We start from the raw sequence: 13,957 nt of genomic DNA, 5'->3' as shown, positions 1-13,957 counted from the left end.
CACTCTCTCACTGACCCCCCACACTCTCTCACTGCCCCCCCACACTCTCTCACTGACTGCCCCACACTCTCTCACTGACTCCCCACACTCTCTCACTGTCCCCCCACACTCTCTCACTGCCCCCCCACACTCTCTCACTGACCCCCCACACTCTCTCACTGCTCCCACACACTCTCTCACTGCTCCCCCACACTCTCTCACTGACCCCCCACACTCTCTCACTGACCCCCCACACTCTCTCACTGCCCCCCCACACTCTCTCACTGACCCCCCACACTCTCTCACTGCCCCCCCACACTCTCTCACTGACCCCCACACTCTCTCACTGCTCCCCACACCCTCTCACTGCCCCCCACACTCTCTCACTGACCCCCACGCTCTCTCACTGACCCCCACACTCTCTCACTGCCCCCCGCACTCTCTCACTGCCCCCCCACACTCTCTCACTGCCCCCCCACACTCTCTCACTGCCCCCCCACACTCTCTCACTGCTCCCCCACACTCTCTCACTGACCCCCACACTCTCTCACTCCCCCCCCACACTCTCTCACTGCTCCCCACACTCTCGCACTGCCCCCCACGCTCTCTCACTGTTTCCCACACTCTCTCACTGCCCCCCACACTCTCTCACTGCTCCCCACACTCTCACTGCCCCCCACCCCACACTCTCTCACTGACCCCCCACACTCTCTCACTGATCCCCCACACTCTCTCACTGACCCCCACACTCTCTCACTGACTGCCCCACACTCTCTCACTGCCCCCCCCCACACTCTCTCACTGCTCCCCCACACTCTCTCACTGACTCCCACACTCTCTCACTGACCCCCACCAGTCTCTCAAAGACCCCCACGCACTGTCACACTGACCCCCACACACCCTCTCACTGACTCCCACACTCTCTCACTGCTCCACCCCACACTCTCTCACTGACCCCCACACTCTCTCACTGCTACCCCACACTCTCTCTCTGCTCCCCCACACTCTCTCACTGCTCCCCCACACTCTCTCACTGCTCCCCCCACACTCTCTCACTGCTCCCCCACACTCTCTCACTGCCCCCCGCACTCTCTCACTGCCCCCCGCACTCTCTCACTGCCCCCCCACACTCTCTCATTGCCCCCCATACTCTCTCACTGACCCCCACACTCTCTCACTGCTCCCCACACTCTCTCACTGCCCCCCCACACACTCTCACTGCTCCCCACACTCTCTCACTGACCCCCACACTCTCTCACTGACCCCCACACACGCTCACGGCTCCCCACACTCTCTCACTGACCCCCACACTCTCCCTCTGACCCCCACACTCTCTCACTGATCCTCACACATTCTCCCACTAACCCCCCCGCCACACACTCTCTCACTGACCCCCACACTCTCTCACTTCTCTCCCACACTCTCCCACTGACCCCCACACTCTCTCACTGACCCCCCACACTCTCTCACTGCTCCTCACGCTCTCTCACTGCCCCCCACACTCTCACACTGCCCCCCACACTCTCTCACTGCTCCCCCACACTCTCTCACTGCTCCCCCAGACTCTCTTACCGCTCCCCACGCTCTCTCACTGCTCCCCTACACTCTCACTGCCCCCCACCCTCTCACACTGCTCCCCCAGACTCTCTCACTGCTCCTCACACTCTCTCACTGACCCCCACACTCTCTCACTGCCCCCCACACTCTCTCACTGCCCACACACTCTCTCACTGCCCCCCCACACATTCTCCCACTGACCCCCACACTCTCTCACTGCTTTCCCACACTCCCTCACTGCCCCCCACACTCTCTCACTGCTCCCCCCACACTCTCTCACTGACCCCCCACACTCTCTCACTGCCCCCCCCACACTCTCTCACTGACCATCCACACTCTCTCACTGCCCCCCCACACTCTCTCACTGACCATCCACACTCTCTCACGGACCCCCCACACTCTCTCACTGCCCCCCCACACTCTCTCACTGCCCCCCCACACTCTCTCACTGACCCCCCACACTCTCTCACTGCTCCCCACACTCTCTCACTGACTCCCCACACTCTCGCACTGCCCCCCCACACTCTCTCACTGCCCCCCCACACTCTCTCACTGCCCCCCCACACTCTCTCACTGACCATCCACACTCTTTCACTGACCCCCCACACTCTCTCACTGACCCCCCACACTCTCTCACTGACCCCCCACACTCTCTCACTGCCCCCCCACACTCTCTCACTGCCCCCCCACACTCTCTCACTGACCCCCCACACTCTCTCACTGCTCCCCTCACACTCTCTCACTGACCCCCGCACTCTCTCACTGCTCCCCCACACTCTCTCACTGCTCCCACACACTCTCTCACTGCTCCCCCACACTCTCTCACTGCTCCCACACACTCTCTCACTGCTCCCACACACTCTCTCACTGCTCCCCCACACTCTCTCACTGCTCCCCCAAACTCTCTCACTGCCCCCCCACACTCTCTCACTGACCCCCACACTCTCTCACTGCTTTCCCACACTCTCTCACTGCTCCCCCACACTCTCTCACTGACTCCCCACACACTCTTACTGCTCCCCACACTCCCACTGCCCCCCACACTCTCTCACTGCTCCCCAAACTCTCTCACTGACACCCACACTCTCTCACTGACCCCCACGCTCTCTCACTGAACCCCCACACTCTCTCACTGACCCTCACGCACTGTCACTGACCCCCCACACTCTCTCACTGCTCCCCCCACACTCTGTCACTGACCCCCACACTCTCTCACTGACCCCACACTCTCTCACTGAGCCCACACTCTCTCACTGACACCCACACTCTCTCACTGACCCCCCACATTCGCTCACTGCTCCCCACACTCTCTCACTGCCCCCCCCACATTCTCTCACTGCTCCCCACACTCTCTCACGGCCCCCCACACTCTCTCACTGCCCCTCCACATTCTCTCACTGCTCCCCACACTCTCTCACTGACCCCGACACTCTCTCACTGACACCCACACTCTCTGACTGACCCCCACCAGTCTCTCACTGACCCCCACGCACTCTCACTGACCCCCACACTCTCTCACTGACACCCACCAGTCTCTCACTGCCACCCCACACTCTCTCACTGACCCCCACACTCTCTCACTGACACCCACACTCTCTCACTGCCCCCCACACTCTCTCACTGTTCCCCACACCCTCTCACTGCTCCCCACACTCTCTCACTGACCCCCACGCACTGTCACTGACCCCCACACTCTCTCACTGCCCCCCGCACTCTCTCACTGCCCCCCCACACTCTCTCATTGCCCCCCATACTCTCTCACTGACCCCCACACTCTCTCACTGCTCCACAAACTCTCTCACTGCCCCCCACACTCTCTCACTGCCCCCCCACACACTCTCACTGCTCCCCACACTCTCTCACTGACCCCCACACTCTCTCACTGACCCCCACACACGCTCACGGCTCCCCACACTCTCTCACTGACCCCCACACTCTCCCTCTGACCCCCACACTCTCTCACTGATCCTCACACACTCTCCCACTGACCCCCCCGCCACACACTCTCTCACTGACCCCCACACTCTCTCACTTCTCCCCCACACTCTCCCACTGACCCCCACACTCTCTCACTGACCCCCCACACTCTCTCACTGTTCCTCACGCTCTCTCACTGCCCCCCACACTCTCACACTGCCCTCCACACTCTCTCACTGCTCCCCCACACTCTCTCACTGCTCCCCCAGACTCTCTTACCGCTCCCCACGCTCTCTCACTGCTCCCCTACACTCTCACTGCCCCCCACACTCTCACACTGCTCCCCCAGACTCTCTCACTGCTCCCCACACTCTCTCACTGACCCCCACACTCTCTCACTGCCCCCCACACTCTCTCACTGCCCCCACACTCTCTCACTGCCCCCCCACACATTCTCCCACTGACCCCCACACTCTCTCACTGCTTTCCCACACTCTCTCGCTGCCCCCCACACTCTCTCACTGCCCCCCCCCACACTCTCTCACTGACCCCCACACACTCTCTCACTGACCATCCACACTCTCTCACTGACCCCCCCACACTCTCTCACTGACCATCCACACTCTCTCACTGCCCCCCCACACTCTCTCACTGACCCCCCACACTCTCTCACTGCCCCCCCACATTCTCTCACTGTTCCCCACACTCTTTCACTGCCCCCCCATACTCTCTCACTGCTCCCCCACACTCTCTCACTGCCCCCACATACTCTCTCACTGCTCCCCACACTCTCTCACTGACCATCCACACTCTCTCACTGACCCCCCACACTCTCTCACTGACCCCCCACACTCTCTCACTGCCCCCCCACACTCTCTCACTGACCCCCCACACTCTCTCACTGCTCCCCACACTCTCTCACTGACCATCCACACTCTCTCACTGACCCCCCACACTCTCTCACTGACCCCCCACACTCTCTCACTGCCCCCCCACACTCTCTCACTGACCCCCCACACTCTCTCACTGACCCCCCACACTCTCTCACTGCCCCCCCACACTCTCTCACTTCCCCCCCCACACTCTCTCACTGCCCCCCCACACTCTCTCACTGCCCCCCCACACTCTCTCACTGACCCCCCACACTCTCTCACTGACCCCCCACACTCTCTCACTGCCCCCCCACACTCTCTCACTGACCCCCCACACTCTCTCACTGACCCCCCACACTCTCTCACTGCTCCCCCCACACTCTCTCACTGCTCCCCCACACTCTCTCACTGCTCCCCCACACTCTCTCACTGCTCCCCCCACACTCTCTCTTTCACCTCGCGCCCCCCCCCCCCCCCCGACACCTCTCCCCCCCCAACATTCTCTCACCTCCCCCCAGGTCCCACTTACCTACAAAGTGAGACCTGTACCCCCGACCCCTCCCCTGCTCCGCCCACAGTGTCCCAGGGCTCCTCAGTGGAATCCCCACTGCCAGCACGATCCTCAGCTCTGATTTCTGTCCATTCGTCAATCCTCAATCCTTGCTCATTAATTTTCCCCAACCCCCGTGAACCCTAATTTTAGAAAAAAGAACAAAGAAAAGTACAGTACAGGAACAGACCCTTCAGCCCTCCAAGTCCGTGCTGATCATGATGCCCTAGCTAAACTACAAAAAAAACCTTCTGCCCTTACTCAGTCCATATCCCTCTATTCCTCCCTATTCATTTACCCATCCAGATGCCTCTTAAATGTTGCTAATATGCCTGCTTCCATCACAAGCACATTCCAGGCACCCACCACTCTCTGTGTGAAAAACATCCCCCACACATCTTGCTTAAACTTTCCCCCTCTCACCTTGAACCTGTGCCCCCTTGTAATTGACACTTCCACTCTGGGACAAAGCCTCTGACTATCCATCCTGTCTGTGCCTCTCATAATTTGTAGACCTCTAATAGGTCTCCCCTCAGCCTCCTTCTTTCCAGTGAAGACAATCCTAGCTTAATTCAATCTCTCCTCATAGCCAACACCCTCAAGATCAGGCAACGTCCTGGTGAACCTTCTTTGCACACTCTCCAAAGCTTCCATGTTTCGTTTTGTGTAATAACCTCTTGTGTTGCACCTTATTGGATGAGTTTTCAAAATTCAATATTGCCCTGGATTTTTGAAGCAGCAGCAATAACCATTGGAATTCCATTTCGTTCAAAACCTCCCAATACTGATGTGCATTTCCACTGGTACCTCCCAAGCTCGGCTTTCACAGAAATACGCAGCCCAGTATTCCTTGGGAAACTGCATCGGAGCGGAGTAGAGTCGGGGGAAGACTGAACAAGCCCCTCCTTTTATGGCACTTGCTGCCGTATGGTCAGTTTAAACATCCAGTTTGAATGTTAGTGAATAGGTGAATGGATCAATGGGAGGAATAGTGAATGGGTAGGTGGATAGGTAAGTTAATAGATACAGTGGGGAAGGGGGTAAGGAGAGGATGGGTAGGTGGGTGAGGTTGGTAAGTGTGTAAAGTAATGGTGAGCATGTGGGAAGGTGGTTCATGGGTTGGTGGGTAAGAGGTTAAATTGGGTAAGGTGGGTAAGGTGAGTGAGGGGGTAGTTGAGTGAACTGGGGTAGGAGAATGTGGTGGATTGGTGAGTGAGTGGTTGTGTGGGTAGGCAGGTGAGCTGGTAGGTTGGTGAGGTTGATAAGGTGGGTTAGGTTGGTGAAGTCATGGAGGCCAGGTCATTTGTGGGTGAGGTCGGTAAGTGGTAAAGTGGGTAAGTGATCAACATGGGTAAGTGGGTGAGATGGTAAATGGGTGTGCGAGTGGGGTTGGTGAGTGAGGTAGTAGGTAGGTCGGAGGTTGAAAGATCTGGTCGGGGGAATAGTTGGGTGGCCTGGGGTAGTCAGGTGGTTGAGGGAGCTGGGGACATAGTCAGGTCAGGGGTAGTCAGGTCAGGTGTCGGCGGGTCAAGTTAGGGTGGTAGTCCAGTGCTCGGGGGTTTAGTCGGGTCAAGGAATAGTCAGGTAGGGTTGGGGGTAGTCAGGTGGTTAGGGTAGGTAGGGAGAGGAGTTAAATTGGATCAGAGGAAGGTAGTCAGGTTGGATAGAATTGGGAGGGTAGTCATGGTGTTGGGGAGGTAACCAGTGGGGAGAGGTAGTCGAGTCAGTTTGGGATCAGCCTGTGGGGGTAGTTATCGGGTTTCGGAGGGTAATCAGGGGTAACTACCCAGGTTAAATCCCAAGGTAGAGTCCCAAGTTTCCAATTCTAAGTCAGAGTCAGAGAAATTCATGGAGGTTCCCAAGGTGTTGAAACTTCCCGGGCAATTCCTACATAGGTCCTTATGTCAGAACTTCCACATCTCAGTTATAGGTCCGGTCTCCAGTGATCCGGAGACTGGAAGATTTGGTCCATTATATTTACTAATTTCCCCCTTTTCCAACTTGCTGGTTGCAACCTCAAAAATCTCTAACGGTTTAGGAAATTATATTTCCCTTTCATATATCCATGCTGATTTTGCCTAGTCACATGATTCTCTAAGTGTCCTCTTACCATGTCGCTGATAACAGATTCTAACACTTGCCCTAATACTACAAGTAGAGAGAGAAGAGATCTAACAGTGAGAGTAATGGAAGGTGTTGAGTGGATGGATGTGATGAGGTGTTACATTGCGTTAAGGTGAGAGTGAATGTCAGTGGTGGATGGTTCGGTGAGGACATGAGGTGGAGACTAGAAGAAAGAGAATGGAGAACCTGCAAGTTAGGTTTGTATGAGGAATGATGTGCAGGAGTAGGACTGGGAAAGCAGAGTAAGGGGGTTGGGGTGAGAAGAACACCAGGATATCTTTAATAGGCCATACCATTTACCTTTCTTGACCTGATTAGGTTACTAAACCTCTTCTGGTGCTGTATCCTGGAATTCTGCACCATGATACTGCTGCTAGCTTTCTTGGCAATTTCCAGCCATAGCTTCTTGCTTTCTGTAGTAGGCTACTTTCTCCCATTGTGAGAAAACAACTACCCTGCAGCTCCTTTATAGGGGCAGCTTCAGCTCTAGAGAGGCATTAGTGAAGCATAGTTGTGTGAAGCATGGACATTGTGTGTCCATTGCTATAATTTTTTTTGCAGTGTTGAAACACCTGGATAACTCTTCAACTTTCATTTTAGCATTGTCCCTTTAGAGACTTTAGCTGAAATAGAGTCATACCACATCATCACCGTGCCTGCTCACACCAATTCGTTGAGAAACCCAAAAGTTGGATGCTAATGCAGTGACTGTGTTAAAAGGCCACTAACAAATGTGTTGCTGAAACTTCTAGGTTCTGCATACACTACTGATCTGCCTCACTGCCAGTGTGTCAAGCAATTCAAATCCAACGCACTTTGGGGCTGGAGGAGGTTACTGAGACAGAGAGAGGGACTTGAAAACAAGGATGAACATTTGAAAATCTAGTTATTGCTTAATCAGGAACCAGAGTATATCAGCAAGCACAGGAGTGATGGGGAAAGAGAACATGGCGGGAGTTTTGAAGTTACAGGGGGGAAAATGCGGGAGCCTGGCCAGGAGTGTGCGGAATAACCAAATTTTGAGGCAACACGGGCATGGATGAAGAGTTGGGGCAGGGGTGGGGATGGGTGGTCCTTTGGGGGTAGAAATAGGCCATCATGGTGACAGAACGGATATGATGTTGGAAGCTCATCTCGGGGTCAAATCATAGAATCATGGAAACCCTACAGTGCAGAAAGAGGCCATTCAGCCCATCGAGCCTGCACCGACCACAATCCCACCCAGGCCCTACCCCCATATCCCTACATATTTCACCTGAAGAAGGGAAAGGGTTAATGTTTTTTGTACTCAATGTATTTTGTGCCTAAAAGGTTGAACTTTGTATCTGGAATGTATCATAAACATATCGTTTCCTTGTGGCGAGTCATCCCTTTTTTATATTGCTCCTGGTAGTAGCATAAGCCATTTGTTCATGTCTTTCATCTTTTACTTTAGTATAAGCCATTTGTTCATGGTTCTCTCGCTTGTTTATATCATTCTGATAAAACAGACAGTTGAATATAGATGTTAGGAGGCTTTCCCGGAGGCTTGTCTGTGATTTAAGCAGAGGAAGCAGCCACCAAATGGTAGAGTGCGAGAATGGCCGTTTGAAGGAGGACTCCCACTGGTACAGTTGCACTCAGTCACTCAGTCACTTCAAAGGAAACGCTGCGGGAAGAGCAGGGGACCAGAGGTGACACCTTGACTGCAACGACCAGGAGAATTGTGCTTTATGACCCAAGGATACCAGATGGTTTCTAACCATGATCCAAAGACTATCAGAAGCTGTTAAAGGAACTATAATTTACGATCAAGGACTGTTAACTGGACTTTGCTTCATGACTTGTATTGGGAACCCTGATGTATAAATATCCACGTTTCTTGTGTTCAGTGAGAACTTTGGCTTCCGCTTTCAAGGGGTCAAGTTCTCCCATAAGCTTATGAAAATAAAGCCTGACTGTATTTTTGACTCATATCAGCCTATAGAGGTATAATTTCCGACTTCACACCCGTCAATCCCTCTAACCTACGCATCTCAGGACACTAAGGGGCAATTTTTAGCATGGCCAATCAACCTAACCCGCGCATCTTTTGACTGTGGGAGGAAACCCGAGCACCCGGAGGAAACCCACGCAGACACGAGGAGAATGTGCGAACTCCACACAGACAATGACCCGAGCCGGGAATCGAACCCAGGTCCCTGGAGTTGTGAAGCAGCAGTGCTAACCACTGTGCTACCGTGCCGCCCCAGAATGTTGTGAATATTCTGGTTCAGCTTCAGACTGCTGCCAGGGAGAGGAATGGAATTAATGGATAGGGAGCAATGACTTCAGTCTTCCCAATATTTAATTGGTGGAAATTTCAGTATTAGATGTCTGAGAAATAGTTTGATAATTTAACGATACCACAGGAGTTGAGAGAGCTGATGCTGAGGTGGTAATGGGATCACCAGCTTCTAAAAGTTGATGTTGTGCTTTAAAATGATGTGACTGAGGGGCAGCTTACAGATAAGAAACAGAAGCGGTCCAAGGATAGATTGTAGGTGAGCACAAGAGATAACAAAGTGGGAATGGGAAGAGAAGTCACTGATAGTGATTCTCTTGCTACAATTAGATTGTTAAGAAACTAGTTGAAGGCAGTCCCACTCAGTGAGAGGCTTTGGAGGAGGATTGCATTATCCACTGTGTCAAAGACTGCAAACAGGTTGAGAACAGGTTGAGAAGGCTTGGAAGGATAGTTTACCTCATGTCACAATCAGATAGGATATCATTTGTACCTTTGATAAGAGATGTTTTAGCATAATGGGATAGTTAGATAAAGTAAAGTTTATTAGTCACAAGTAAGGCTTACATTAGTATTGCAATTAAGTTAGTGTGAAATTCCCCGAGTCGCCACACTCCGGCACCTGTTCAGGTCAATGCACCTAACCAGCACGACTTTCAGACTGTGAGAGGAAACCGGATCTCCCGGAGGAAACCGACGCAGACACAGGGAGAAAGTGCAAACTTCACACAGACAGTGACCCAAGCTGGGAATCGAACCTGGGTCTCTGGCAGCAAGGCAACAGTGCTAACCACTGTGCCACCATGACACTGTGCTGTGATGAAGGCACTGTTTGTTTCCTCAATAGGCTAAATAGCTATCCTTAGTAAAAATGATCTTGTGATCCGGATTGTTTTCCAGTGATTTCTATTGTAAAAGTACTTGGATGCCAGTTGAGGACAGAGTTATGGTCTCTTCGTGGTTGAATAATGAATGCACTGACACTCATTCTGCGGGCTTACATGTGAAGAAGAATTATCTGGGTAATTTATGAGGCAACTAATAAATATTACCACCCTTCAGTACTTTTGGTGGTAAGGGGTGAAAACTATTAAAATAACCTTGTTGTTGAAGGGAAGTTGACCACAATATGTACAATAGCTAGAAGGCATTCTTAATTCGAAAAGGCTTTCTTACGTTTTTGTCAGTCCAAAGGCTAAATCCAACATGTCCATTTCTTCATCTGTGATCTCATCCAAATTTTCAAAAATCTCCTTGTCAAAGATTACATGGCATGTTGAACAAGCCAAGGTCCCTTCGCAGGCACCTGCAGTAATGACAAAAGTTAGACTTCCTTTGCATTCTTACTTTCTCAGCTGAATTATGGAATTCATTACCACAGAATGTAGTTGAGGCCAAAACATTGTCTGATTTCAAGCAGAAATTAGATATAGCTCTTGGGGCTAAAGGGATTAAGTGATATGGGAGGAAGGGGGGAATCAGGATATTGAATTTGATGACCAGCCACGATCAAGTTGAATGGCTCTGATTTTCTAGTTTCTAGTTTCTACATTTCTATGAAGGCTCTGATTTTGCTAAGGTATAGATTCCAAGGGCACTGGCAGCCCTCCTGTACCTCACCAAGGTGGCCCTTATTCCTCTATAAGGCTGAACAATGAAGGGCAGCAGGTTATTTGATCATGGAAAACATTACAGTCAAGCTTGGTTCTTCCTCACTTGACATCCACACAAAGATACTTTGATACATTGAATAAAGATCAGAAGATGAGCCCTGGCTAATGTCTGGAGGGCAATGTGAACTGTTCAGCTGCTGTAATTTAGTTAGTTTAATTTTTTTGACATTTGTTCCCATTTGGTGCTGTTACTTGGATTGTATCCAAGTTTATCCAGTGAGAAACCATCCCAGAAATTAGGAAGCTTGATAGTGTTCCAACAACCACCCTCTCAGTTGAGGGTGGTTGTTGGAACACTAAAATAAGAAGGTGTACCTCTGTCAGTGGGGGGAGAGGGTGGAAAGGGAAGATCAACAAGGTTTTTGCATGAAGCATGATTAACCACTGAAATGGCATTCTAGGTCGAGTGGTAAAATTGTTCAATGGGCTGTTTTGGGAAGTAAATAAAATGGGCTGAAATATTGCATTAATTTACTTTGTACTTTTCTGTCTAGCGTGCATCAAGATAGTGTCTGTTGGGATTTAGTAATGCAGCTCAAGCAGCAAGAAAAGCCACTAAGTCAAGATACCATATCCTGACAGAAGTAAATCAGAGCAGAATGAGATTAACACTCTGTGTTTTGGACACTCACCAAATCCATCAATATCTAGATTATGGTTGATCACAACCTCAAGGAGACTTTCACCCTCCTTTGCCACTGCTGTTAGTTTTTCATTATCTCGATTGATGAAGTGCACGATCACTTTTTCCGCTGACCTGCGGGAGAATTAAACAAAAAAACAGTTAAATCTCCAGTCAAACCAATGTGAAATGTTGTACTCAACAATTAATTTAAATTCTATAATACAGGGAATGCGGCACAGTATGGAACGAGAAGACCATATTCACTCCATCAAGCCCATTGATCCTGTGAGATAATTTCCAGAGCCTACAACAAAGGAACTCTGTCCAATTAGAAAGAGACAATTGCTCATGTAAAGTGGCAACATTCTGTGAGCAAGGAGGCCAGGCCTCCATAAACTACCACAGTCGGCACCTGTATTATTACCTGTATTATTGGAATCATTCTGTATCACATTCTAACCACCCTGTCAACTGGGCGAACCGACCCCTCCTTGGTTTTATATTTCTATAGCCCTTGTGCAATCTTTGGGCCTAAATGGCAGGTTCCAAGGTACTCCTGATACTGGGCCGGAGGATTCACTAACATCAAGTCAACAATGTGCTAAAAACGTTACAGCACCCTGCAGGTAAGTGAGGGTCAGAGGATTGGTGCTAGGGGAAGGAAGAACTTGAAGGCCATGAGGAGATAGATTGAGAGTCGGCTGTGGGAGAGATATAAAGGGTTGGTAGATTAGTGACCAAGCTGGAAATAGGGCCAGGGAGATTATGATCAAGTTGGGGTGGGGATTGCTGCTTGGCGGGGAAGGGGGGTGGTGGCTGGTGGCAGTAGGAGTGGGGTGAAGTGGCCAACAACAACGCATGATCTTTCAGGGGTCGAGAGCAGCATTCTTGCTACTCCTGATTCTACATTTAAATAAGTTCCTTTACTTACGGCTGCTTTTTCTGAGTGCAGTCCACAATGGCTGATCAACAGGCTATTTTATCCATAGAACCATAGAATCCACAGTGCAGAAGGAGGCCATTCGGCCCATCAAGTCTGCACCAACTTGGCATCTTACCCAGGCCTACCCCCACCCCATCCCCATAACCACACGCATTCACTATGGCTAATTCCCCTAACCTACACATCTTAGGACACTGAGGAACAATTTTGCATGGCCAATCCTCCTAACCTGCACATCTTTCCACTGTGGGATGAAACAGGAGCACCCAGAGAAAACCCACGCAGCCATGCGGAGAACGTGCAAACTCCACACAGTCACCCAATACCGTACTTGAAACCAGTCCCGGGTGCTGTGGGACAGCAGTGCTAACCACTGTGCCACCCTTCACTGTGTCACCATGCTGCCTTATCATGATGGTCATTGCCACCAAACCTGGTCCTTTTCTCACTTAATGTTTGTTAATGTGTAACTTTCAGCTGGGGTCCTGGACAATGATCAGGAACAAGGTCGCTCACTCGGGAAAGGAGTACTAGACAAATGCAATTGTTACAATTTTGTATTTTTACTCTAAACATTTTCTTTGCCTCAACACCTCATAGACAACCTCTTGCCTATGACCTAGAGTGTGCCTTCATCTACTAACCAAGCTTGAAGGTAATTTATCATGAGATCAAATAGAATCCTAGTTACAGTATTTTGGCTTTTAAAACATTATTTCATGAGATGTCAGCTGACAAAGTCAACATTTATTACCCATCCCATATTGCCCTTGAGAAGACTATACTACATGACCTTCCTTAACTTTAATAGACCATTGCTTAGGTTATAGACTTGCAGACAAATTTATTAACCAATAAATGGATTAAGTCACCAAATCAATGGCACACGCTGGATTTACAGGAGATAGAGGCCTACAAATTCTTGCTTGGAAAATAGGATTAATAGCAAACAGCACTCCTGTTGCACTAAAGTGCAATACCAATCTTACATTCTGTTGTTTTTGTCGATAGTCCAGTCTATCAGATAACTTCAAATGAGATAGGAGAAGAAATACTTCTTTAAGATTAGATTGGAATGAACTAAATTCAATGCTTCAGAATTTTACAGCAACCCCCTCCTCCTCGATGGGTTTTGATGCCACTTAAGGGCTTTCTCCCATCCAGCCTCAATTTATAGGCTGGCAAGCATCAGATAGATCAGGGTGGAATATAGGAAAATTGTAAATCCTAATCTTGGATGGGAAGGTGTACTAGGGTGGATGTGGGAGTTGGCGCTTTCAACAGAAACCCCCTTCTGACAGTAGGGGCCCCTCTCTTCAAGGACCGGACACCTCCTGACCATAAGACCATAAGATGCAGGAGCAGAAATAGGCCATTCAGCCATCGGGTCTGCTCCGCCATTCAATGAGATTGTGACTATTCAGATACGGTAATCCTCAACTCCACTTTCCCAC

At 50.6% G+C, this 13,957-nt stretch overlaps 1 protein-coding gene across 1 annotated transcript in view; it reads right to left on the bottom strand.

The window, feature by feature from the left end:
• The window catches only part of fdx1b (ferredoxin 1b), a 48,652-nt gene that overhangs the window by 25,678 nt on the left and 9,017 nt on the right, over positions 1–13,957 (bottom strand). Inside the window, exons 2-3 of the mRNA XM_078210349.1 lie at positions 11,568–11,692; positions 10,439–10,568 (exon numbers count right to left, since the gene is read on the bottom strand). Coding sequence (XP_078066475.1) covers positions 10,439–10,568; positions 11,568–11,692 — 255 coding nt within the window. The remainder of the gene's footprint in view (positions 1–10,438; positions 10,569–11,567; positions 11,693–13,957) is intronic.

This window comes from Mustelus asterias, chromosome 4 (assembly GCF_964213995.1).
Source record: "Mustelus asterias chromosome 4, sMusAst1.hap1.1, whole genome shotgun sequence".
Classification (NCBI taxonomy): domain Eukaryota; kingdom Metazoa; phylum Chordata; class Chondrichthyes; order Carcharhiniformes; family Triakidae; genus Mustelus; species Mustelus asterias.
This window is presented reverse-complemented; position numbering and strand designations above follow the sequence as displayed.